The sequence below is a fragment of the Electrona antarctica genome, assembly GCF_951216825.1.
Source record: "Electrona antarctica genome assembly, chromosome: 17".
NCBI classification, from domain to species: domain Eukaryota; kingdom Metazoa; phylum Chordata; class Actinopteri; order Myctophiformes; family Myctophidae; genus Electrona; species Electrona antarctica.
Window position 1 is genome coordinate 35787814 of NC_136798.1, and position 26689 is coordinate 35814502.

Consider the following 26689-nt stretch of genomic DNA (forward strand, 5'->3'; position numbering starts at 1 on the left):
AATAATGAATGCTGGATGTTGAAAGACAAACCAGCATATACCGGTACTGTGGTACTGTGATTGTCATGTAGTTTTATCTTTACTGTACATGATTATGATTCTTAAGGATTCTGATGTATGAGTTGTTTCATCAAATTATTCACCCGCATACCCTTTGTCTGCACAATCCCAATTCACCCTTTGTCAAGTCCCGCCCGTGGTTGTGCCCCTCTTCACACCCAGTGGTTGTCGTTTCGTGGTTGGACAAAAATACTTTTTCTCCATCCACTACCAATTTTCAGTTGCTTCGTATTGATATTCTGTGCATTCAATTCTTATTTTAAACTTGGTGTCATATACTGTCAGTTAAAAGGTACAACACAGGTGCAGCCATGGTGACTGGGCATATCATGTTTGTTTTTAGTTTTTGACAATAAATCATGTTTTAGCAAATTCAACATGAACAAGGTGGAACAAAGCAGAAAGAGCCTGCTGGTTAGTCAGTCAGGGAGCAATCAGAAGGCTGACAAATGGTGAATTGGATGTGATTGCTAAAATAAATGCAGGTAAGTGGCATTTGCATAAGTGTATACACAAGAATGAGTTCATAATTTATTGTCTTTTTTGGGGGGCAGGGGGAAGTGAGCCCGTGACTTGATGTCAGGCAAGGTACTGTACATGTGGTAAGTTGGTAACCACTTGTCTATCGATGCCCCAGGTGTTCATAATATGTTGTGATTAGTTGTCACATCAGGTTTACAGGTGGGGGAAACACTTTTTCCCCCTACTACATCGTTTTGTAGTATTCCGTGAGAAAAGGATAGATAGGAAGAGTGAGAGCATAAGGGAAACGGATAGATAAAACAAATATATAGTATACAGAGAGGGCATGTGATGAACATGTATAATTAATTATATACATGGTGTTTAGAACATTAGCATCATATGCAGATGTGTACATATTATTTTAGAGACATTAGCTTCATTTGTTGCCGTCGGGAGGAAACCTCATAACTCAATTTTTGAGGTTTTTGACTTTTTTTTGGCATAAATCAGTGCTATTGAACACCCTTTATGCCTGTGTGTTGTTTCGAAAATATTGAACCAATGGAAAGTAGTAAAAAGTGCTACCCTCAAAATGTCTGCTAAAGCAACCAACTCCACCACCTCTCCCCCTCTCATGGAAGTAATTTTGGAGTTATGAGGTTTCCTCCCGACAGCAGAGATGTACAGGTGTGTGCATATATGCTATGTGATGTGAACAAAGTGTATAATAGGGTCTAGATTACTGATGTTTGCCTCTAACTTGTTCGTTTGTGAATGGCCCTCCAAATTACACTGCTACGAAGATATTAATATTATATTAATGAATGAGTTTTCATTCTCCTCCTCGCCTAATGTTATTAGTGCCAATTAAAAGATCTGAGAGCTGCAAAGACCTTGATATGAATGTATTCAGACTAAGGCAGCCATTATTAATTTCATAATATCAAATACTGACACTTTCAACTCGCAGGATTCCAGTAAATGAGAATTTCTTTAAAAGATGGCTTGAATTATACTAAATACTCTTTAATGAATATTTAACAAAGTCCCACAAATTATTTGTGACTGGTTATATTATAATCATGGTTGACAGGACACAGTGTATCATTTTGGAACAGCTCTTCCAGGCCAGCTGTCCTGATCATGTCCTAACATCACTGGGCCCCTTCTGTGAAGTCATAGGTTTATTTGGCCCATAAACTGTGGCCTTTCACCCCAGGAATGATTTTCCATAAACTATGGTCTTCGCCTTATAGGAATGATTTTCCATAAACCTTGGTCTTCCACCCCAGGGAGGATTTTTCTCTTAAAGGTTTTTATTTCATTTCATCTTACGGTATAGAGGTATAGGACAAAACAGTAAAGGGTTTTATTTCATTTCATCTTACGGTATAGAGGTATAGGACAAAACAGTAAAGGATCCATCTTGGGTGGCGGATCCATTAGGGGATAAACTGGAAGGAAAACTGCAGAGCCGAATCTAAAGAATGGTTCTGTGACGGCTTAAATCAGTAGAATGAATGTCTGTAAAAGGAAGGAACGGCAGGAATAAATACAGGCCGATGGCATGCTTGGCCCGCTGCGATATGTCCAGAGCCAGTGGCGTGCACAGATAGACACTAGGGGGTGCTAGAGCACCCCCTGCCCTTTTGGCAATGTGCCCTTTTGAAAAAAAAAATAATAACTTTTTTTTTTTTTTTTCCCAAAAATAGCAGACCTACAAGCTCGTAGCGCGCCACTCGGTGGCGCGCTATGAGCTTGTAGATCTGCTATTTTTCAATAGCTAAAGCATAACATAAGGCTAACACCAAAAGGGGTTCCCGCCCAAAATGGGTTAAGGCAACCGGCCGGTTCCACGCGCTGCACAAGGTGCCCTTTTTTTACTTGAGCACCTGCCCCTCTAAATGTCTGTGCACGCCACTGATCTACAATGGAATAAGGAGGATTAAATTGCACAAAATAGCTTTGGCAGTGGCATGCAGACATTTAGAGGGGCAGGTGCTCAAGTAAAAAAAGGCACCTTGTGCAGCGCGTGGAACCGGCCGGTTGCCTTAATAGTGTGAGATTTATAGATTTTGGGGCATAAATAATATATTAGAAGCTATTTTATCAATAATTGATCAATGTCACCATGGTCCACATATTGTACACTATAATTTTTTTTTTCAAAGGGGCACATTGCTGTCCAGAGGGCAAGGGCAGGTGGTGCTGTAGCACCCCCTAGTGTCTATCTGTGCACGCCACTGAGCTTTGGTAGAGGATTAACATACTGTAGCTAATACATCAATACCCATTTATCTAGCGCAAGGGTTTTCACCTGATTGTGAACAAGGGACCACCACCCTGGCTTAGAATCAACCCGGGTACCACCGTTGTGTTGGGAGGTGACAGGTGATATGAATGAATGTTTATTTCGATCTTTTTCAGTTAAGACATTACAAAAATATTTTTTTCTTTATAACGTCGAAAAGGTATAGGCAGAAGCTTATAGCTTATTAATGCCTATCCTTATTACATATTAACAAAGAAAATGTGAAGAACCTACTGTACAAATGGGCTAAGATTAGTAACACATCTATCCATCTACCAACCTGCCTACCTACCTTAGTTCCTACCTAACTAGTATCAGACCCAACACCACAAAAAAGGGTGAAAAGGTTTGTGAAAAGCGACATATTATCCTTTCAAAAAATAATCCCCCCGCATATGCTCATTCCACCTACCCCTACTCGTGTCACCAGACTTCTGAGTTCCGTCCGTAACCAATGAATGCAGGCCCTCATAACGTGCTCTTTTCTAACAGTTCTAGAATAGTTATTAGAAGTCTAAGAAATCTCCCTTTTTTTCCCCAACTGATATTAATATCCTCTTAAGCTAGGCAAAGATTTAAAAATGTATTCAATGCATATTTCTTAAGTAATAAATCCTATAAGTAATAAATCCTAGGAAGCCCAAATTCTGAATATGCCAATAAACAGCATAATCTAAGGCCTCACTGTGTATGCATCAAAAAGTCCATCAGCAATGTTCTTTGAGCAGTGGTTCCAAACGGTGTGGCCAAGGCAAACTGGTATGCCTTCATACAAGTCCAGGTGTGTGTTGGGATTTGCATTGCAATATATTGTTTTGTAATTTACTATATCAGTACTTTGTGTGCACTCATTTCCCAATATAGAGGCAGATTGTATACCCTTAACATATATTTTAAGCAATCTTATCACTGGCTTAGCCCAGATAGGCAGGAAAATCCCCTCCAGAATGAATAAAGATGAACCGCTATCATGCCCTGATAGCTTGGCGGAGTTTAGTTGTTCTCTATCCCTGAGGATAAATATCTGCTCTGACAGAAAGTGGATGTACAGTACAGCAGTCTGCGTTTAGTTTTTTTAAAGAATTTAAAGGAATAATCTTTTTGAAGATGAAGACCATAGGCAGGTGGAGAAATTGTATAGAATTCCTTTGCACTGCTGAGTGCTGATAACCTGACTCCGCCAGATGGGGCAGCAGAGAGTACACTGGGTTCCCCCCTCCTGCTCCCATCTGGGAACTCTCAGGCAGACTTGATGCTTCGGCCACAAAACGGCCTGGCCAATCAGCGGCAGCTAGAGGCGGGATCAAGGCAGCACTGTGTATGGGTGCTGCCACACTATGGAAAGAGCCGCGCACGTCCTCGGCTGCGCGCAGCTTAAATTCTGAGTTTTTAGACAGCTGGTGGATGGAAAAGAAGCGCCACCTCCGCTGACTTTTTGCGCGACGGCCAGATTCCCGGAAACGATCTCCTCCGTGCAAAAAGTCCGCGGAGGTGGAGCTTCTTTTCCACCCACCAGCTGTCTAAAAACTCGGAATTTAAGCTGCGCAGAGCTTAAGTAGTGCGTGGCTGTCGACCGTTTTGCGCTTAGGTGTGGAAAGGGCTTATGTGTATGTATCTGGCGGAGTCAGGTTAGAGTGCTGACCCTGCGCCTTGAACTGTAAGATTAAGAACACTCACATTTACTATGATGTGATCATCTGGCTGTGAGTCCCTCTCATTCATTAATGTTCACCCTTTAAATCAGCACAAAATCAATTGCAAGTTGCCTTTTGAAAATGTCGGCTCTGTTCATTGATTTATACAAACAATACAAGGCAGAAACAAAAGGTCTTTTTTTAATGGGTGGCTCTCAACAGGCCCCTGCTGTGCAATTAATAACCATAGCCTATATGCTAAATGGCAGAGAGTATTTCCCATAGCTAAACACTAACACAGTAGGATTAATTGCCGACAGTAGCTTGCTGTGGGGACTGCCCATAACTCCGACAGTGGTGGAACAAGTACTCAATTGTTTTACTTAAGTAAAAGTACCAATACTGCAATTTAGAACTACTTTACTTTAATTGAAAATGTACTTGAGTAAAAGTACAAAAGTATCTGCATCAAAATGTACTTAAAGTACTAAAAGTAAAAGTACTCATATTGCAGAATGTCCCATTTCACAAGTTCAAAATGTGTACAAAATCTATTGAAAATAGCTGATCTATTTTCAAATGGCCGAAATGTATAGGGTTGAAGTGGTTACTGTATGTTTTCTAATCAAAATTAAAATCTCCAAAGTAACTAGTAACTAGAGTTTTCAAATAATTGTAGAGGAGTAAAAGTACAAATTTTGCCTCCGAGATGTAGTGGCGTAGAAGTACAAGTACTGGAAATTGGAAATACTCAAGTAAAGTACAAATACCTCAAAATTCTACTTAAATACAGTACTTAAGTAAAAGTACTTAGTTACTTTCCACCACTGAACTCCGACATCCCATTACCCCGACTACGTGGCTTTGCGTACGGTTAGGGTTAAGGTTAAGGATAGGGTTAGTAATGCGGCGGGTCGGACCAAAGCGCAGTCGGAAACTAATGACACGGCACCCTTGCTGTCAGCCAGCATAACTGTCTCTGGATACCTGAAAATCAACTTGCTTATCCAGAAGCACTTGAACATGCATTTACGTGACAATTCAGCACCAACTCAACACATCTCTGGAGAGAGCGATGATCGCAGCTGTCCAAATTTCTGGACGAAGTCGGCCTGGGCTTGAACCAAAGCCTCCTCGTCTATGTAAACCGACGACCTCCTCGCAGTGACAAAGTACTGCACTTTCCTTAGGCTCCAGCCGAGGACATACATGAGGAGGCCACACACGGCTGCGGTTGACCTTCCAACGCCGGCATTGCAGTGAACATAGACCGTGTGGCCGTTCTCCAGGAGGCCGTGTAGCAAAAACACAGCCTGAGGAAGCATCCTGATCCGACCTGTCGATGGAGACAGGAGACCATGATACGCAAGGAGACACTTTGATCACTTTTCAACCTGCCATCCATATTTTGGGATGGAAATTATAGGCAACACTTCTCAAAACATGTATAACCATTTAAACAAATATTAAAAACATGAATTTTAAACGTCTAACATTTTCTAAAATAGTATGAATAACAGATTTGGGTCCACTTTACGTTAAACAGCCTGTGTGAAAAGTAAAACAGTAAAATCTTGAATTTGATCCAACTGGACAGGGACAACCAGTTTTACCCCAACAACTTGATCATAGAAGTCAAGTGAATGACACAGTTAATACTTAATATCCCACCTGTGGGCCCTTACTCAACCCAGTAATTTCTGCAATGTTTTCCTAATATCTGATTGCCCACGTTTTCTTTCAAATCCTTTTGTTCCTCAACTAAATGTATTACCATTAATGTCGCTCTTTGGGGATTTGATTTGCAATTGTATTTTATTTACCAGAGGCGCTGAGCAATATGCACCATTCTAAGTTTCCTTGTCTAAGCATACACATCTCTCTGGTGCAGTGTTGATTTTGACAGCAAATTTAGATTTTAGTCATAGTCTCTTGAATAGTTTTCATTTAGTTTTAGTCATAGTCTCTAGTCTTGAATAGTTTATTTAGTTTTTGTCATAGTCTCTAGTCTTGAATAGTTTATTTAGTTTTAGTCACATTTTAGTCACCTGGAATGTTTTAGTGGAATTAGTCTAGTTTTAGTCGACTAAATATCATAAGATTTGAGTCTAAATCTAGTTGATTTAGTCGACTAAAATGTATTTTGGCGGGCCTTGACACAATAGCTAACTGAGTTAGTGTAAAATAACTTGTGTCTTTTACTTATACTGTCTTGTCCACTATTTTAGTCTAGTTTTTATCAACAAAATTGTCAATATATTTAGTCTTAGTTTTAGTAATCATAGCTTAGTTTTCATTTAGTATCCATTTAGTTTTCCTCAGTGTAAAACGGTAGTCGACGAACATTTTCCGTCATAGTTTTAGTCGACAAAATCAACACGGCTCTGGTGATTGACCGGACAAAGCGTGCACTAATTCTCCTCACCCTCAGTGCTCATATCTGGTGTTGGCATCCACACATACACCAGGCCGCAGTCCCTGTACAAGTGCATCATGGTTTCTGGTGTCATGGCCTCTCCAGAGTCGCGCTTGCAGCCCTCGGAGTTGTTTACCACGTCCCGCTCCGTCTGAAAGTTCATCACCGCAGTAACGCCAAGTTCCTGCTTCAATTTGAACGTCACATGTTCAACCTGCCGTGGACAGCTACCCAGCCACACGCGTGGCAGCACCCTGGAGGGTGACAACAATGAATGATTAGGGGGCGGTGTGTGTGTGTGTGTGTGTGTGTGTGTGTGTGTGTGTGTGTGTGTGTGTGTGTGTGTGTGTGTGTGTGTGTGTGTGCACTATGAGGACAAAAAGGCGTAGAGATATATCTGATATCATATTATGCAGGTCGACAGATTGACAAAAGAAAATAAGACTCTTTCTAGAGAAAGCATTTGGAGAACAGTGTAAACAAAATGCAAACTCCTCTGCAGATATATAGTTGTATTTGTAAAAACACGATGAACTAAGTAATTTGGCAGGAGAGAAAAATGCTGCATAGCTTTGTGAGCTATTTAACCACATGGTCCCTGATGTCCCTATATTCCGGGCATGTCATAGGCAAACATTCATCGACCATATCATTTTTGTTTGTGTGTGTGTTCAGTGGGTCCAAATGGAGCTGTCATACAGACCACAGGCAAGGTGGCCTGTTTTCACCAATCATATACTTGTGAACGGAGGGGACGATATTATCAGAAAAGCCAGCATCCGTCTCCTTCCCTCCCGCATTGCTTGCCTGCAGTGATATTTTATAATCGCTCAAGCCAGCATATCTCTTCCACAATCTTCGAATGCTCCAGAGTCCACTCGGTAAAAAGTTTTGAAAAGGAAGCTGTCATTTTCCAAGACGACAGCTAGCTTCCCCTTTCTTAACTTTGCAAAGTTCAGACTTTGCAAAGTTCAGAAAGAGTTGAATCAAAAATATATTTTTGAATTTCCATTTCTGGCTTTGACTCATTCGTTTGGTTTCCAGTAGGACAACTGCACAGGTGACATGGAAGTGGGTAAAATACCGAATGTCCCGCTTAATACGCATCTTCAGGGCTTCTGAATTATAGATGGATAAGCGGAAGCGTTTGGAAATTGTGAGAGTAAATGCATCTGCCCCTTAAAAGACTGTATTTTATTGACTTCAGCCCCAGTCTCACTTTCTCTGTGGTCAGATAATGGTTTGACTGCCGCAGGCTCTATTTAGCACTGACAGCATTAGCATTCATAACCTCCACAGCCAGAGGACATTACATAAAAGGAAACGATGTGGAAGAACTGCTACTGTCCCAGTAGTGATACCGCAGAGACCTCTCTGAGCTTTATACTGACTGTTGGCTATACGATCAGGAGACCCCTGATTTGTTCTTGAAGAACTGCTACTGAGCCATTCTGTGAGACACATTCAGAACAGTGTTACCCACAGCTCATCTCAAGATTACTCAACAAAACTCCTTAGACATCACTAATTAAGTTCCCCATAGTCCCGGCATCATATTTTTAATACAGCTCGCACACTCTTAAAGGCGTAGTGAAACGGAAATGGTGGACATTTTATTTTGAAGTTTCAGACGGTCTCAAGTTGAAACACCGCTATGAAGTTTCTGAACCAATCAGAGCGTCGCATCCCTTCAGGGGATGGGACGGTAGCTAGGGACGGTAGCTATGCTACGCAGGACAGCGTGTGGATGTTTGTTTACAAATCAGATAATCGTCCAGCTTTACCAGTTTACTCTTATGTGGCTTATTTCTACCCTATAATGTTTTCAGATACATTTTTTAGCGTGATGATTAAGTTAAAACCGAGTAATACACTCTCTGGATGTTATCTTGAATGGGAATAAAAACGGAAGATATCTGTAATCAGTAGCAGCTGTGCAGCCTGTGCTGGACGGATGCGGAGATATGGGGAATTAAACGGGTGAGCTTCATTTTTATTGGCTTTTATCGCTGTGGGCCTCGACACGTCATCACGCAGCACGTTTTCGTTTTCAGGAAGTAATAAAAAATATATTTTTATGGACGTTTGATATAAAAACACACAAAAATGAGAAATTTCCCATTTTTTTGGCATCCATTGTTAGGTATGACCATATGATGACCACGGATATGGTCTAAAAGTGTGAAAAACGTATTTTTCATTTCACTACACTCTTAAAGCCACTGCCTCTGTGTTAACCCAGATCGGCCACCCTAAAGTCCTCCCACTGATACTTTGTCCATGCATGCTGCTCACGCTGTATCTTAATTATGCCTGTTTTTCTGCTATGTTTTAATATTAATTATATGATATGTCTTAAATGTTGTTTGTTGCGCTCCCCGTAGATATCTTTCCTAAATTCGTCGGAGAGCATCCTCGAGAGCAAAGCCTTTTCTCCAAGTACAACTGTATAATAAATTATTGCAAAACATTGTACTAAATCCTTTGACCTGCGATTGTCCAGTGATCTCTTAACAGGGCAAATTTGGGAGAAACTTCCAACTATCCGTGTGCTCCAGTGTTCTGTTTTGGACTAAACGTCTGAATCAATAATCACACAACAAGCAATTAGCACAAGACTGCATGTGCTAATAACAGCAATGTCTAATACAAGAGGTTAATAAATAGACAATAGTAAAAAAAAAAAATATGTTTTCTGTAGTTTCCCCCTAATTGATGTTTTAGAGTAGTTGTTTCCAATAGAAATTAAGCATTACTGAAAATAATCATTTCTGATCTCACAGGTATGGTCCAAATAGTAATAGTATACAGCAAGTATAATCATTAAATTGCCCTCAGTGAAATGCTTTGAATCGCTGGCATCTAATGAACAGAATGGGCTTCATTAAATTGAACGAAGTGTGTGGCATTTACCTAATTTACCACTACCAGTGTAAAGTGCACTCCCCTCGCACCATTATTATTACCATCATTATTATCAGCATCATTAGGGCTTATGGCCTATGGCTGCCTGCTACGCTGAAATCCTTGTGACCTCAGATTCCAATTATACTCCCTTAAATTGACATCAAATGTATAATTTACAGAATCAGAATGGGAAAGAACTCTTAGGAAAGGAGACCTTTTTATATTTTTCAAATATAGAGCATATTGGAGACAATCCAGGCTGCATGAAGTGAATTAGTTTGACAGCTCGGTGTCGAAGGTGGCTTGACAAAGATAACCTTAATTCACAATCGCTGTGGAATTTTGGTCTGCTATGCAGCATAAACTGTATCATTGTGGAGAAAAGAATGCCTGGCCTAGAATATACCCTTTCTCACCAATCTGTTTATTTTTAGAAATACCTCAACATTTTAGTACTTAGTAAATGTACTTGGTTACTTTACACCACTGTTTTTAGGTATTTACACGGTACACATACCAGTATGCACAATGAGACCAAAGGGGCGTTGTCGGCACAGATTGTGTAATTACTAATTATCTTCAACCTTTGTAAATTAGACATTAGTTCCGTTGTTACAATCTCAATCCCTTAACCATGCCGATTAAAACCGCAGCAAATTCTCTGAGCTTCAGTTGGCCTTATAAAAGCAAATCAGGGGCCCGGGCGGCTAGTGTAGCAGTGTAGCATTCCACTCCCGATCCCAATTTGCTGCGTGTCTCTCCCCATTTCCTGTCACCATACTGTACCCTATCCAATAAAGGCAGAAAAAGCCCAAAAATATATCTTAAATGGGAATTACCAATTACTTCATTAATTGAAACATTTTGATAACCTTATCGACCGATTAACCAGTTAGTTGATAAGAGGCGAATCTTAATTTCCCTCAATGTCCCTCAATAAAAATCTACATTTTGCTGATATACAGAAAGAATACAAAAGGCATATTATTGCGACTGCAGGTCGCATTTACTATGAAAACGTGCATTTCCTGTTGGTCCGTCACGCAACATGCATTTCCCGTCGCTCCATCAAGCTCTGTTGTTTCAGTCCTGAAAACGTCAATTACAAAAAAGAAAAGAAAAAAAAGGTCCATATATGGGCATTCCCAGACGAAGCCCTAATACAATCCCTGTTATGCCCTGTTATATGGAGATCCCTGATGTCATCAATATTAATAAACATCTGACTTCGCTGACACCAGATTAATATTAACTCCTGCTTCTTAACTGTGCCGTAATAAGGAGCTCTGTTGTTTCAGCGTGACCTCACTTCTCGCCCTCAGGCGTCTTACTGGTATTCCTTAAACAAATATTTCTTTGACCATTTGAGATACAGGGCCAGGCAATGGCATCTTTTATGAGGAATGAAATTAAATGAAAAGTGCACTGTCTTGTCTGTCACATCACATGCAAAAGCAGAGACGTTTCTCGGACAGCATTACATTCACAGAAAACCGCCCAATGACGGAACCGCAGAATTTTCAATGAATTGTTTACTGTTAGGTTTAATTGAAGAATTTCTTAATGGCGATTAACGATGAACTATTAACATCCCTAAAGCAAATCATCGAAAGGTTTTCTATGGCTCACATTATTACTTATACAGTTACATGCAGGAAAATACAGTGTGACATCTTGCAAAAAATACTGTGCAACAATAATAATAAAGGGAGATTACTAAGAAAAGGCACCATGAAGACAATAATGTACCATTTCAATCAGAGCTACTAATATATGACTTGTGATTTTCAGGAATAGAATTAGAATCCTATTGTATATCATAACTGCTCTGTATGGATGGCCTTGAGATTCCCCCTCCGATTTTAAACATTACTGGGGAAAGCACCCATAAGTGAATTAAATTCTCTCTATATAGCCTACACGTAAATCTGTATGATACTTGGGGCAACACTGTCGTAAGATCAGGGAGCCTAATTTAAAAAGCGATTAATAGGAAGGAGAGATACAAGGGCATGCGGTGCCTCCAACTCAACACAGGTCCTTGACATAAAGCTTGTAAGGTCTTCAGACACCAATTAAAACCTCATTGCACCAGGTAACCATGCTCATTTTTATGCAAGACAAGTGCTCACTGCCTTAAGGGTATTCTAACTAATTCCTTCTGTGTCTGGTATACCATAGTGTGCTTTAAGCAAGGAGGGCAAATGTGGGTTAATTGACTGTTGTGCTGGCATTCTCCGCTTCACCCAATTTGTGCTGTCCGCATTTGACCACCATATATGGAGCCAAAAGCTCATAGTAGAATAATTCTCTGATTAGCTCCATTTCAATAGTAGAATGGAGCATTCAGTCTGAAAGCAGTGAGGTAATTTAGCCAAACCAAATGGCTGTCTATTTCTCTATGAGGAGAGGACATAAACCCCAATGAGGAAGAGGAGGATGAAGATGAGAGCCGTGTCATATGCACAGGATACAATCAATCTCCTTGACCAGGTTTTCCATCCCTCTTAGACAAATTAATTTACGGTCTTTTAGGACTTTTAAGTTTACTATGTCATTCGTCTAATGAATTTGGCACAGGCTAACAAAATGAGCTATCTAAGCGCTACCCAGAGGACAAAACCCAATACTGACTCACTTTCCTTCTACCCATTGCAAAGATTGAGATAGGTAACTGCTAATGATTTAACTTTTGAAGGGACCTCAAAATGGTTGTCCCTTTAATTAATTCATTGAAAAGTGCTTCAGAAAAGTTAATTTACAGAACTAGAAGGGGGCGTTCTGTCACGCCCCCAAATGAGACAGCGTCCCCACTTCTGGTCCGTTTCAACTGTGTACTGCAGCTGCCAATGCAATCCCTATGAGAGGCATCGTGAAATACCCTAATTTCACTGGTTCATTACTGAGGCTATAGCGATTTTTTTTGTGTTCTAATAAAGTGTCCCATATGTTTGATTTGTCATTTTCACATACCTGCCATCTCAATATACATCCTACAATGTACTATAATATACTCCATCAGTTTGTGAAAAGTGCTAGCATTGTAAATCTCAAGTACGGTATATACGTCACGGTTGCATCCCTTGAGGTTTTCAATACCCAGATATATTTGTTGTATTTCGTTTTATGTATTTGTTGAAAATGATCTAAACAGCATCTTGCAAGTCTATTATTAATACTCATCTGGAGAATTCACTAGGTAGTTGAAAATGTCAGGATGTCACTCCTCCATTTAGCTGGGTTATTTTCCCATGCAACTATTCAGCAAAGTTAATTATACAAGTTGACAGCGGTAAAACACACCGTTGGAGCTCCGTGGTAGGTAGAACATATTAGTAAGCCCGTGACATGTTCAAAATATAGACATGAATAACAAAGTCAGTCGGGATCGGGATGTATATGAGAATTCCACTCTTCAAAGTCGGCGCTCGTAGCCTCGTAAAGGCAGTGACGTCCCTTAAAAGCGACAGGTTCTCTGTCTGCCGTCTCCCCTCTGCTCCGTTAACATTATGGGTAACTCATTCAAGTGGTAAATTAAATTTGAAATACATCCTCTATTGAGAAAACAACAATATATGTTGACAAAGACACTTCATACATTTGGAAACATATTTTTATTCAAATATAGTCTTCAGTTAATTTCATATTATTTTAAAAGTAGGCTAACTACAGTTGAATTTCAATGGACTTCTATGGGCTGGCCTGCAGTATCCGTGCCAACGGACCAGAAGTGGGGACGCCGTCTCATTTGGGGGCGTGAAATTTGTAGTCCCTGTGTGTCTCTATGCCAATAAAGCTCCTTTTGGATTGGAAAAGACGCGCTGTGATTGGCCAGTACTCACTTGAGTGGCAGCGCCGCAGCGTGCCTACCTAGCACTTCCGCCTTACTAGTGCGATACAGTTTGCTCCAATGAACTGCACCGGCCAATGAGACATCTAGGTTTCTATAATATCTATGCTCCTCTAAGACACTTTCTTGTCCTCGTGGTTTTATGCGAGAACTTCTGGGAACTAACCTCGCGTCACCAGCCTTTCCACCTTGGAGTAAAGCCTGGTATTCGTTCTAAACTCGTCCGTGTGATCCGGTTTAGAAACAAGCTTTAACTCTGATGAATGAATCCCCCATACATTACAGGATCTGACATTGAACGTGTTCATATTCCTGAATCCTGACACCATCATGCCAGTATGAGATACCTGGATCAGTGGTTCTCAAAGTGGGGTCTGGGGTTAGGAACCAAATGGGTCTGTAACTCCGAGAGTGTACATATGGAACCAAATGGACCCTGACGGCTCCATTTGGTTCCATTTGTACACTCTCAAAGTTAGATTAACATTGATTTCACAATATAAATTGGGGTCCCAGAGATATAAATGCCATTAAGTGGGGGTCCGTAGCCTAATGCATGTCAAACTGGCGAGAAATCACTGCTAGTCGTCGTCAAAATCATCTCTTATGGGGGTCCTTAGCATAAATATACAAATGCGGGTCCGTGGGCTAAAACATGTGGATTTGGGGGTCCTTGACTTGAAAAAGTTTGAGAACCACTGACCTGGAAAAATGCATGGCCTGCTGACCGGCCACGCCAAAGTAAAAGTCAGTGGTGTGCTTCATCTCATCCGTGTGGCCCGTCTCCCCTATCCAGTGACCGATCGGGTGGCAGTACACTCCATCCACGACGTTTCTCTGGTCATACATACAACATCTGTCATGATGCGGGCCGTTGCCTGGTGGTAACAACGAGACAGAGGAGATAACAGGACAACATATTAACTAGTGGTGGGAAAAGTACTCAATACAGCAATGTAGGAAAAACTAGGTAAAATGAGCATTGCGCCCATTACAGACATGCACAGAGCAAGTTCAGTCAGGAAACTCAGTGCAGTTGCCAGCGGCCGTTCATTGGTCCGCCTCAGCATCACGTTCTCATTCACATAATTTACTTCATCCAATCACACAATCATTCCATCTTCATACTGGCTATTTAAACTGGAAGTTTGCACTGCTCATCCTGCTTGCTTGCTGCACACGGATACTGCTGCGCTGCTGTCTGCTTAAACTTTTGCTGCTCACCCTCCTCCACCTCAGCTGCCACCTGTCGTTTTGGACCCGCTGTTTAGGCTCATTTTATATTCGATAAATATATATTCCATCCATTCATGAGTTGTCCTGACTGAAAGTTCCGTAATCAAAATGTACGCACAAAAGTAATGGCATCAGGCACCCGCTGGCCTAGTGGTCCAGGCGCATGCCACATATAGGCTCTGGCCTGACAGCGTGTTGCGTGTTCGAGTCCCGTTCATGACGACCTTTGCTGCATGTCTCTCCCCTTCTCTCTCTCCCTCTTTCCTGTCATTCTTCACTTGATACTATCAATAAAGGCAGAAACGCAAAAAGAAAAGTACCAAAAAAAAGGTGGAAAGGACTAATTATGCAGAATGTCCTGTTTCACAAGTTTTCAAATGTATGAAAATCTTTTGAAAATAGATCTACAAGTTCACAATGTGTCACATTGCATTTGTTAGCTTAGATTGGCAATTTATTTATTTATTTTTACATACCGTATATATTTAGGGGCTTTTTCTTGCTTTATTAGATAGTATACATTAGTCTGACACGAAACGAGGAGAGACAGGTGACACGCAGCAAAGGTCTGGCAGATTGGCTATTTTTAAATGGCCAAAATGTATAAATGTATGAAGTGGTACTGCAGTGTGTTTTGTATAAATCAAAATCTACAAAGTAACTAGTAACGAAAGTTTTCAAATAATTGTAGTGAAGTGAAGACTTGTTAGTCATAGAATAGCTAAGGTTAAAACACATATCAGGTTATCTTTTATCAAAATAAAGGGATAATTTGTAAGAGGATGCCACATATGACATATCCTTCTATGGCACTATTAGAGAATTGCTTCATGCATTCTTTAAACAAGCAAGTATCCATTGATTCCATGAATTATCGCATGTCAGTCAAATCTGAAGCAATGTATAGCTATGCAATTTGAGGTGTGTCTTTACCGCCACCAAGAGGTTAGAATGAAGCATTACAATAGCAGAATCGTGAGATGTTTGTTGGTATTCGGGAATATCTAAAAAGATACCAAAGTATTCTATACTGTAGTGTACAGGACGCCTCGCAGGAGGCATGCGGGCATACAGGCGAAAACATGACTGTGATGCACGACAATAAGAAGTCTAGAAGACTATAATTTCTACCTTCCCAGACGTAACTGCCCCTCACTCTTTTGATGAACTTAAACCACAGACTGTCTGTGCAGGGCTCTGCCAGCTGCACGTCGCCGATCCAGAGACAGGGCTCGTGCTTTGACAAAACCACCTGCGTCGCTTTCATTTGGATCGCTCCGTTTGGTTCCCATTTACCCATTTCAGGACGAGAACCCAGAACAAACACCTCGAGACTGTCCGAACAATCAGGAGTGAGAATGACACCGAATCTGAATAGCATTTTGCCGAAATACGTTACTTAAGTTAGGTCCCCGGCTGACGCTGTGTTGTTTAATAGCCTACACGGAGCCACACGGGTCGACCTACCCAGGCTATGTTGTCTGAAATGTCATGGGTCGTGGGCTCGTGGAGTCTGTTTTGACAGAATACAGTGGCCGAGGTAGGACTTTTTCCACCACCAGAGCGCAGCGCATAAAAAATAATTCATTCAAAAGTGTTGCAGAAGCGAATCAAGTTTCATTGATCGAATTGATTGACTGAAATAGTTTATTAGACCGAATGTATAAACAGCAACAGAGTCCTTGCGGTCTTGTTTCCATTTACGCTAAATGGTAAAGAAGATGTGTTCACGTTCATTCTCCCATTGGATGATTGGAATGTTTATACCATAGATATATATATATATCTATGGTTTATACCGTGTCCAGAGCATATTTTGGTCCGCCCACTTCATGCAGATACGGGAAGTAAGTAAACCCAATCGCGTGTCTTGCTTTTCGGCTTTTCTGGTTTATAAATCTAGACCACGCAACAACGTGGAAACTGCAGGTGAACTTTTAGTAAACAAACAATACGTTAGTTTAGTTATAATATATGTACTGTCTTCATTCAGGACGCTTATAAACAGCACAACAAGGTAAGAAGCCGGGGCTAAGCAACATGCTATCTAAATATCATTCTGTAATCTGTAGCCTACATTATGGTAAATAAAAACAAATAACTAATACAAACATGTGAACTAAGTAACCAACATCAGAGAGAGAGACAGGACTGGGTGGGTGCATTTATGCATGTTTTCCTAGACCAGTGGTTCTCAAAGTTGGGTCCGGGGGCCCCCAGGGGTCCTTGAGGAGGTTCCACTTCCAGCTACATTATTGGTCATCCATGATCTCGACCGCGGTAGAAAAATGATGATGATATGTGAAAGTCTGCAAAATGGACCTGTAAAGGGTCCATTTATCTTCTATATTATCAAATACCAATTCAGTGAATACACCAGACAATCTCCTTATTTTTCACAGTCTAATGTTGGCAGGTTTGCCCTAACTGCATCCATGTGATGCTGCCGTCATTTCTCTCCTTGCATATTCTGTATGGTTACTATGTGACCAATGTATTCCATCTCCTCTGTCCTCAGGCTGCTCTAGAAGGGCTACAGCATGGCTAAAAGGACCCGGGGCGATGCTGCTTCACCCTCCTGTCTTCTGGAGGAAACCAGGAACCTAGACAAGCATCCTAACAAGCTGTTAGAGGGACTGAACCGTCTACGACTCAACAAGGTGTTCTGTGACGTGGTTCTGTGCTGTGGAGGAAAGGAGTTCCCCTGCCATAGAGTTGTGCTGGCCTCCATCAGCTCTTACTTTGAGGTAAACGCACACATGTAATGGCCTGGTGTTAACACCCTGAGCGGCAAGGACGGAGTTCTCCGTTCAATCAATTAGTAACGCCCAGCGCTCAGGACGGAGATTGATAAAAAGGACAGAGATTATTGATTATATCAAAACCGATCGCATCGCTCCACAGGCTGGGAGCGTCTGTTGCGCAACATTCAATGTTATTTTCCGGTGGGACGTCATCGAAAATGTTCCCCCCCATTTTAGCCGACGAGACCGAAAATCTTAAAACGGAATGATTTAGATTCTAAATCATTCCGTCCAATTCTAAGCAAAGATTATGTGTTAGACGGCCCGTCACGTCGCTAGTCGCGTTAGAATTAATCATACCACCCGTTGTTGTCGTTCGCCACGGGAGTGTTTTGGCTACATCAAGCTATATAATTGTGGAAACCCTGTCAGCCAATCAGCTGAGCACATTACGTGCTTATACACCCAAACACACCCCTCATAAAGTAAACAAACCTTGAGTCAACGACCGTGGCCATCTTGGATTGCCGGATCATAGCAAGTTTACATCACGCTAGCATTCCAGAGCTAACCAGATGAGCTTAGGACCGCAATTAACCTTAATCCACATAAAACATTAAAAGATGGAGCTCTCCGTCCATGGCACTCACATTCTCATTTATTTAACTCCACGTTTTCAACCCACACAGGGGATGTTTACGACTGGCATGTTGGAGTCCACACAGGACAGGGTCAACATGGATGGAGTGGAACCTGAGGTGGTGGACATGTTGGTGAGCTTTGCATACACTTCAGAGGTGTCCATCTCCACAGACAATGTGCAGGTAATGTTTTATCATCATCATAAACTTTATCCGTGGACTCCATTTCTGTCCTCCATCTGTGTTTAGAAACATGTTTATTTGGTCTTCTAGGCCCTGCTAGCAGGAGCAGACCTGATGGATGTCATAGGTGTTAGAGAAGCCTGCTGTGACTACATGGAGCGTCACATGACCATTTACAACTGCGTGGAGATCCACCTCTTGGCTGACAAATACTCCTGTGAAAAGCTGGAGAAATCCAGCTTGGATTACATTCTGGAATACTTTAGTGTCATCTACAAGCAGGTCAGTGGTGTCTAGTGTTGTTGATCTGTTGTTGGATGTTTCTCCTATGAATTAGTTTTATTATGATTACTCAACCTGTAGCCACCACAACTGACCCAGGCCTGTGTGGATAGATTTAATCACTTCACACAATCACTTCTTTTAGGAGGAGTTCCTCTCTGTCTCTGTGGACAAGCTGACGGAGATCCTCTCCAGTGATCATCTCAATGTGCCAGAGGAGGACATGGTGTTTGATGCGGCCATCTTGTGGTTAAACACATGCACTGACCGCAGGCTGACCTTTGACAAGGTCAGTCTCTACTTGGTGTCATGTTGCCACACCACACTGGATATCCTGTTGTTAACCCAGTATCCTGTAGAACTAGTACATAATGAGTGTTGTTCAGTTGAACTATAATGAGCGTTGTTCAGTTGAACTAATCAATAGTCAATACTGAGTGTTGTGTCTGTTGTTGAAGGTTCTGGAGCACATCCGTCTGCCTCTCATCCGCCCCTCTCACCTCCACACTGTGATTGAGTCTCTGGATGTGGTGAAAGAACACCAGGGCTGTCAAAGGTTCATCTCTGAGGCCAAGACCTACCAGAGGCTCGTCTCTGAGGCTGGGGTCCAGCATCTGCTGTCCTACCGTAACACAGCACGCCCCCGTAGGACCACAGGTACCTACTGTAGTGACACATCACACCACATCTACACTGTACTGTAGTAATGCATCACACCCCTGCTATACCTATTGTAGTAGTATTGTGTTTTCTCTTTGAACTCTTAAATGCCTTCTCCCACTGCTTGTTGAAGTGATTGTGGTGGTGAAGGATATGGCACTGAGGGTTTACAGCTTTCATCCCCGGACAAACCAGTGGACGATTCTGAGACGGGTGGACTTGAGGTCCAAAGCAACACGCGTTGTTGCATCAGGTGAGGAATACCATCATCAGAAAAAATGGCCTCCGGTTGGAATCAAACCCGAACTGACTGCAGCAACGACATTGTGTTCTACCAAGCTGACTCACCGGGGGTGGACCTATTTTAATACATTTCTGTGGTTTTCTAGGCTTGATAAGAACCATCACATAACACAGAAGTACAGTCAAAACTAGGGGTTGGACGATTCACTTGACTCCCGATTCGATACGATTATGATACCTAGGGTGCCGATTCCTAATTATATTACGAGACAATAAGATATTGTGATTCACTGATTTTTGCCCCCAAGTTCCTTTGCTTTTTTATACTAGAACATTTTAAAACAATTATGAACAATATAAACCATAAAGTTATTAATAAAAAAAAGAAATGGCCAAAGCATTTCCGGGGGTCCCTAGCCAAAAACGTTGAGAACCCCTGCTGTATGGTATGTGGTAACATCACATTAGTTATTTCTTTAACAATCAAGTCATAATACTTTTTATTTTAATTCTGCTCTTCTAAAGACACAGGCTCTGTTCTCTATGTGGCTGGAGGACGATTACCTCTTAAAATCAGGAAGGAGATGTGGTGCTATGACCTTCACCGTGGCAAATGGTTGAAGAGGGCTTCTATGAATGAGGCACGCTATGGTTTTGGTAAGACTTAACCCATTTTGACCTGAGATCAGATTCTAAAAATGTCTTCTACATCCTGACAGTTTTCTGAAAAAGCTATGTTTCTATGTCAGTCGTTCTTCGATTTTTCAAAAATAGCAGACCTACAAGCTTGTAGCGCGCCACTTGGTGGCGCGCTATGAGCTTGTAGATCTGCTATTTTTCAATAGCTAAAGCATAACATAAAGGGGTTCCCGCCCAAAATGGGTTAAAACACATGAACTGCCGGGTATATTATAATTAATTAACGTGTCTCGAGATGTGATCCGGATGCTGTGTGGTTGAGCGGGTGATCACATTTTTCTTTCCCCCGAAAATACACTTTGTAACCACAATCATCGGTTCTTTAGTTATGGGCCGTTGAGTAAAGCTTGTTTTGACCAAAAACGCAATCTGGGAAATTATCAGTCGAGATAAATCTATTTTTGAACTTGGAGGTGAACGACAAGCAACATTTTCACCCCTGGTTCATTTCCAGTTGTATCTGTCGCCTAGCAACCGAGAACCATTCATACGTTGGTGAAGAGCGCCATCCATTGTAAACCACTGACAAGACCATTGGATGTCTATAGACGTCTTTGGCAGTGAAGCGTTGGATTGGATAGACGTCTTCTTTCTAATGTGTCAAACTATGTCATTCAATTTGTTTTGGAATAACCACTGTGGGTTGTTACCCAAGGTCATCAATTCTAATTTGGGGTGCAACTTCTTGATTATTCACTTAATCGAAAAAGTAATCATTAGACCTAGAATAGTTGCTAAGAAGATAATGGATAGTTATAGCCCTAATTCTAATGACCAGGTTTATTCTATCCCTTGCACAACCTCACATAGGCCTAGTGATGCTGGATGGCTGTTTGTTTGCACTGGGTGGCGTGCATGACAACAGCACCAATGAGGAATCAGTGGTGGAGCGCTACGACCCAAACTCCAACACCTGGCAGCGCATGAAGTCTGGCAACATGCTATACTTTGATTATGACGAAGCTTCCTTGATGGCTCTAGATGGACTGATCTATGTTTTTGGTATGAAACAGGTTTATGCAGGACAGGTTCAACCTGCTGCTATACATGCAAAACATATTGGCTCACTGAAATAACATTTAGAATGATTACATATTCAGCCTTCTCCTGTTGACAATGAATAATGTGTGTGTGCGTCCGTCCGTCCTCCTGGCCTTAGGTAGCACAGTGTACAGCACCCCACCTGTGAGATACAACCCTATAACTGGTGAATGGACAGAAGTCGTTCCAATGCAGAATCCACGAATATGTCCAGCTGCATGTACGCTCAATGGAAAGATCTACGCTATAGGTATCTTAACTGTTCACACATTCCCCGCCAGCATAAATTATTAATTCACACGTTAACCACCAGCAATTTTCAGTGAAACCCTTATTTTGAAGGATATCGATATACAGTATACTTTGCAACTGTGAAGCATCATTATTCATGTATTCATTATTTATTCAGCAATACCCAATAATAGTAATATTGGAAACGCATGTCTCCTATAAACGTCTCAAATGTGTATTTACAGACTTTATATTCACACATAAGACATCTGCATAATCACAAGCTTACTAGTAGCATTTCTAGTTTCATACTGTTGTGTAACATTGCTTACAAAACAAAACAAAACAAAACACATTGAGCAAATATGTAATGAGTGGCGCCAAATGTTTATTTTCTACCAGGACACCTGGAAATAGCTACAGAAACAGCAGAAAGCTCTGAAACCAGAAGCCAATGGATCTTAGTTCAGTGGCTAAGTGGCCTTGTGGTTAGAGTGTCCGCCCTGAAACTGGGAGGTCGGGGTTCGATCCCCGGCCGGGTCATACCAAAGACTGTAAAAATGGGACCCAATGCCTCCCTGCTTGGCACTCGGCATCAAAGGGTTGGATTGGGGGGTCAAATCTACTAATCAAAATGATTCCCGAGTGCGGCACGGCTGCAGCTCACCGCTCCTTGGCTGCGGCTCACCGCTCCAAGAGATGGGTCAAATGCGGAGAACAAATTTCACCGCGGTAACGTGTGTGACAAATCGTACGACTTTGACTTTGACTTTGACTTAGTTCCATAAGAAATTAGAGTCTAATTTATACACTTGAACTTCACTGTAGGCACATAATAGACACTAACAGTCACTATCCTGTCTATATATATATATTATATATATATATATATATATATATATATATATAGGTGGTCAAAATACAGCAGGTTACGTAACAGCAGAGGTGGAATGCTTCAATCCTAAAACCAACCAGTGGACCATGTGTGCCCCCATGCGAAATGGATGCCTCTCCCCTCCCGTGGCTGTGGTGGATGAAATGATCTATGTACTAGGAACAAGTAACAGGTAAGAGGATGCTGCTCCATGGAAGCTTGAGAAAAGGTGGATTCATGTCCACACCAGACATTTCTCTAATGGCTGTATGGCTGTACAGCCTGTAAATAAGATGGGAGAGACCCTACGGTTGTGCTGTTTGTGAGACAAGCTTGTATATATCTGGAAACCCCTTATTTGTATTTGTATTGTGAATCAGATTGGAGAGACCCTACGGCTGTATCGTTTGTAAATTAGCTAAGAGAGAACTATGCACAAAAACGAATTTCACACCTTTTTACTGTGATGTGGGCCTGGGGCGTGGCTCAGCGGTCCAGGCACCTTGACTGGTAATCCAGCCTGGCAGTATGCCGCAGGTTCGACTCCCGATCCCGAAAGCCTTTACTGCATGTTAACCCCCCCCCCCCCCATCTCTCTCCCCATTTCCTGTCAGCCTACTGTCTCTGTCCCTCTATAAAAAATAATAAAATAAAGGCGAAAGCCGCAAAAATACACTAAAAAAAAAAACAACTGATGTGACAATAAATTATTCTGATTCTGCTATTGGTCTCCAGAATCATCGAGAGGTACTGCGCAGAGACGGACATGTGGGAAACTATCGGGAAGACGCCCTTTGGTGGTGACTGTGTCACTTTGTCTGTCAGGCTGAGGAATGATGCACCCTCCAGGCCATGTAATACAGCTGATGATGATGATGATGATGACGATGATGATGATGACGACAACGGCGAAGACGATGAAGATTTATCAGAATCTGTTTTTGTGTCACATGACAGTGACAGTGAATCAGTTGTTTTGTCACATGACAGTGATCCAGGTAAAAACAAGTGGGTGAAATTAGTTTTTATGCGGTAGTTCCCATCATATAATTTTTTCCAAGAAAATCTAAGAAAGGGAACAAACGAGGGGATAGGGGAGGGGCAAGGAGATCAAGGCAGGAAAAGAAAGAAAGTTTGAGCACTTTTACCACAAAGAATAAAGTACTTTTTACTCTTATGCAGAGGACGAAGACGAGGACGAAGACGATGCAGATGATCTGCCCCCCTGGCGCTACTAGGATACTAAACCTCCCTGTGCAACCACCATGCTTCAGTAGGTACTGTATCTGTACCCTCGATAGAGGAAATATAATCTTTGTTACTGTTTGTTACTTTTGACTTACTTTTGAGCCCAGGTCCACCGTACAAGTGCTGAATGAGTATTTGACCACTGAGCCAATAGATCATGTCTGCTTGCTCAGGGGAGATGAGACATTTAATGTTGACCTTCAGGCAGTACCACTTAATGTCAACATGACCAAAAACACTCTGGTTGCATCATAATGATGTAATAACTCTGTATGTTTTTGTGCTATTTGTGTCACGCTGGTTTCACAGCCTCTTATCTCAACACTGTCATCACTAGCCATGGTTCACATGACGCTTGTCCTTCACGGGCGTCATGGCGGAACTATACCTTGTTTTGGGCACCTTGCTACATTTACAACGATCAGTCTATATAAACGTTCAGGACCTGGTGTCCCCCAGGGTCTATACATGGCTCCCTTCATTTTTCCTCTCCGCTCTCAAGTCTCTTCAATGAAAATAGTTGATCTACAAGCTCACACTGCATTACAGCACAAGCTTGTAGATTTGCTATTTTCACCTATTTTGACATGGCCAGAATAGAGACTCTAGGGTTTGTGTAGTTAATGTCTCCTAATTAGTTCCATAATAGGCTCCAGGGGGTCCTCGCTAAATTATTACTGTATCAAAGTCACTTTAAATACGTTAACCCAATGTTATAATTGGGCTACGGTATTTGAAAATAGCCAATGTCACGCAGTGAAGTTGTAGATTGGCATTTTTTGCGAGGTTGTGGAACTATTCCTGACTTGCATATTTGTTTCTTTTTTTACACAATAAAGCTTTTGTATTTTTCTTGAAATGTATTTGCTATTTTGTATTACTTATTGTTTTGATATAAGCTGCTATTGTTACTTCTGTGTTGTGTGCTTACATACACTAATTTCTTTTTCATTCAGTATTTGTTTTATATTGTTATTTCAGAACCCTGTCTCAGTGACATGTTTGTTCTTTTCACATAATGGCTTCTGTCTATTATAGCAAGCTAACTTAGAAGAGATTCTAAGCCTGTAGTTTCAATTAGCTTGGATTCCTCATCGATGATGTCACGGTAGGCAGGTTTCTGAACTGTCCACAGCCCACCAATGCGACAGACAATGGTACCATAACGAGCATCAGTGAGGATCTAGTCTCGTGTTACCAGACGCTTGCCTCGCAATTTCCAAATGCTTTCATCATACATTCTATAGCCTCTAGCATTCGGAGATTGTGGAATAGTTGTCTGGCTACGCGAGACTAGTGAGGACCAGGCCAGACGAAGACCAGGTTTAAAATGTGTTAAGTGGTCCTTATATGTCTTTTTTGAGGGGCGAGATACAGGTTTATCTTGTCTAGACAAACATTAAAATGCCATTGACAATGATGTTTGTTTTGTCACTAACAAGCATTAAAGGCCATTATGAACAGAGTTTAATGTTTGTTTTGTCTGTCACTGAGCAAATCGGCATATGTGTTATGTTATCGCGATGACGTAAGATAGGGTTGGTAAAGCGCCCCTCACTTCACATGGGTGTGATTTTTTTTTTTTAACTCTTAACGCTTTATTGTCACATCACAGTAAACAAGTAAAAAGGTGGGTGGAATTCGTTTTTGTGCATAGTTATCTGCTATTGCTGAAACAAAGTATTTTTACTCTGATATTGCTACTTTGTAACACAGTGACCAATCAGAGCCCATGCAATTGATGCAAAGTGAGACTTTTTTGCTGTTGGAATCTGTTCATAACTGCCTCTTGGAAATAAATCTTCCACACCAAAGTTCCAGACTAATATCTACACAGTGATATGATATTAGTCTGGCCATCCCATTTGCAGACCGCGGCCGTGTTTCCATCAGAGTTTGGAAGCACGCGTTTTCAGTAAAGCAATGTCCTGGCCCTGCTGCCTCTTGCATTATGTGCTAATTCAAAACAGGTGGCAGTTGAGTGATAGGCTATCTAACGAGCACTTCCAAACTCCAGCACTTAGAAAAAGAATCACCTGCAAGGACACAAAGTAGCTCATAACATGTCTGCAGTGGATTTTTATGAAACAAACACTTTGAGGATAGAAAGAATAATTCAAGCTTTCCGTACAGCTGCAATGTTGGTGAGTTTGACATTGTTTAATACAATTAGATAGGACGTTTCTGTTTGGATGAATGGGCTACCATTAGAAGTAGCACCCACCTTGCCATTAACTTATATGGTAAGATGGCCGCAGTCTGCATATGGAGAATACTTGCAGCTCCACTGTCTGTCTCTCTGGAGAAAGAAAAACATTTGTGGTGAAACATTTTATTGGCTCCACAGTATCTCTGTTAAAAAAGGTGGTGATAGGGCGTCCTCTTCGGGTTGAAACATTTTACTGCATTCTTGCTGTGGAGCGTTTGCGTTTTCATTCCAGTCCAACATCATGATTTCAATGTCTATGTTCAAGCAAACATTAATTTGAAACAAAGATACAGTACAATCCTGTTGTGATAAGAAATATGTTGCAGGGCAGCGGTCAGAGAGAAAACAGAATATTATTTATATATTTGCCAACCGGTGTGTATAAGTAATACCAGTTATCAGCTAAGCCTAAAAGGGGCTTTCCTCTGAGGTGGAAAGACTGGTGATGCGAGGTTGGGATAGCCTGGCTAAAGCCAGACGTGAATGGCCGAACGGATAGCGGCGCGGTCTAGATACCGGAAGGTTCCCAGTTCGAACCAGCCGTCCGACACGTTCAAATTACCACCGCTGAAATGCCCTTGAACAAGGCATCAACCACTACGATGAAATGTGCTCTATGAGCAGGGCCTGGCTGGAAACAAGTTCTTGAGCTTAGCCCAGATACCCTGGGTAAATATAGATTTCATTTCATTTCATTTCATTTCATTTCATTTCAGCCGTTGGCAAAAGTCTGGTTTATTAGCCAGGCTAAGGTT

The 26689-nt window shown here is 41.5% G+C and overlaps 2 protein-coding genes across 8 annotated transcripts; one reads left to right on the forward strand and one right to left on the reverse strand.

Moving 5' to 3' along the window:
• Positions 1-4478: 4478 nt before the first annotated feature.
• Positions 4479-16374, reverse strand: epm2a (EPM2A glucan phosphatase, laforin). 2 transcript variants are annotated; one of them, XM_079527102.1, is made up of 4 exons: positions 16011-16374; positions 14347-14521; positions 6896-7140; positions 4479-5806 (listed from the first exon to the last, which is right to left on the reverse strand). In XM_079527102.1, exons 1-4 carry the CDS (start codon positions 16258-16260, stop codon positions 5523-5525), a joined length of 954 nt encoding a protein of 317 aa, XP_079383228.1. In that variant the 5' UTR covers positions 16261-16374; the 3' UTR covers positions 4479-5522. The 2 variants fall into 2 exon arrangements, with proteins under 2 accessions (XP_079383228.1, XP_079383227.1); XM_079527101.1 differs by having other exon boundaries at positions 4479-5846.
• LOC306941568 (kelch-like protein 23) lies at positions 16292-25058 on the forward strand. 6 transcript variants are annotated; one of them, XM_079527093.1, is made up of 13 exons: positions 16292-16419; positions 17398-17626; positions 18313-18447; positions 18538-18729; positions 18875-19018; positions 19188-19386; positions 19523-19642; positions 20158-20289; positions 21142-21333; positions 21491-21622; positions 22514-22670; positions 23213-23475; positions 23660-25058. In XM_079527093.1, the coding sequence occupies exons 2-13, from the start codon at positions 17420-17422 to the stop codon at positions 23713-23715; spliced, it is 1929 nt and encodes a 642-aa protein (XP_079383219.1). In that variant the 5' UTR covers positions 16292-16419; positions 17398-17419; the 3' UTR covers positions 23716-25058. The 6 variants fall into 6 exon arrangements, with proteins under 6 accessions (XP_079383219.1, XP_079383220.1, XP_079383222.1 ...); XM_079527094.1 differs by lacking the exon at positions 16292-16419 and adding an exon at positions 16618-16726; XM_079527096.1 differs by lacking the exon at positions 16292-16419 and adding an exon at positions 16785-16896 and having other exon boundaries at positions 23213-23485.
• Positions 25059-26689: the final 1631 nt, after the last annotated feature.

Coding starts and splice junctions, on each gene's coding strand:
- epm2a (XM_079527101.1), bottom strand. CDS start 16,260: ATGCTATTCAGATTCGGTGTCATTCTCACTCCTGATTGTTCGGACAGT. Junction 14,522..16,010: donor GGGCAGTTACGTCTGGGAAG/GTAGAAATTATA, acceptor TGTTACCACCAG/GCAACGGCCCGCATCATGAC. Junction 5,847..6,895: donor ACCAGATATGAGCACTGAGG/GTGAGGAGAATT, acceptor AAGTGATCAAAG/TGTCTCCTTGCGTATCATGG.
- LOC306941568 (XM_079527093.1), top strand. CDS start 17,420: ATGGCTAAAAGGACCCGGGGCGATGCTGCTTCACCCTCCTGTCTTCTG. Junction 18,448..18,537: donor TCTCCACAGACAATGTGCAG/GTAATGTTTTAT, acceptor TTGGTCTTCTAG/GCCCTGCTAGCAGGAGCAGA. Junction 23,476..23,659: donor GTCACATGACAGTGATCCAG/GTAAAAACAAGT, acceptor ACTCTTATGCAG/AGGACGAAGACGAGGACGAA.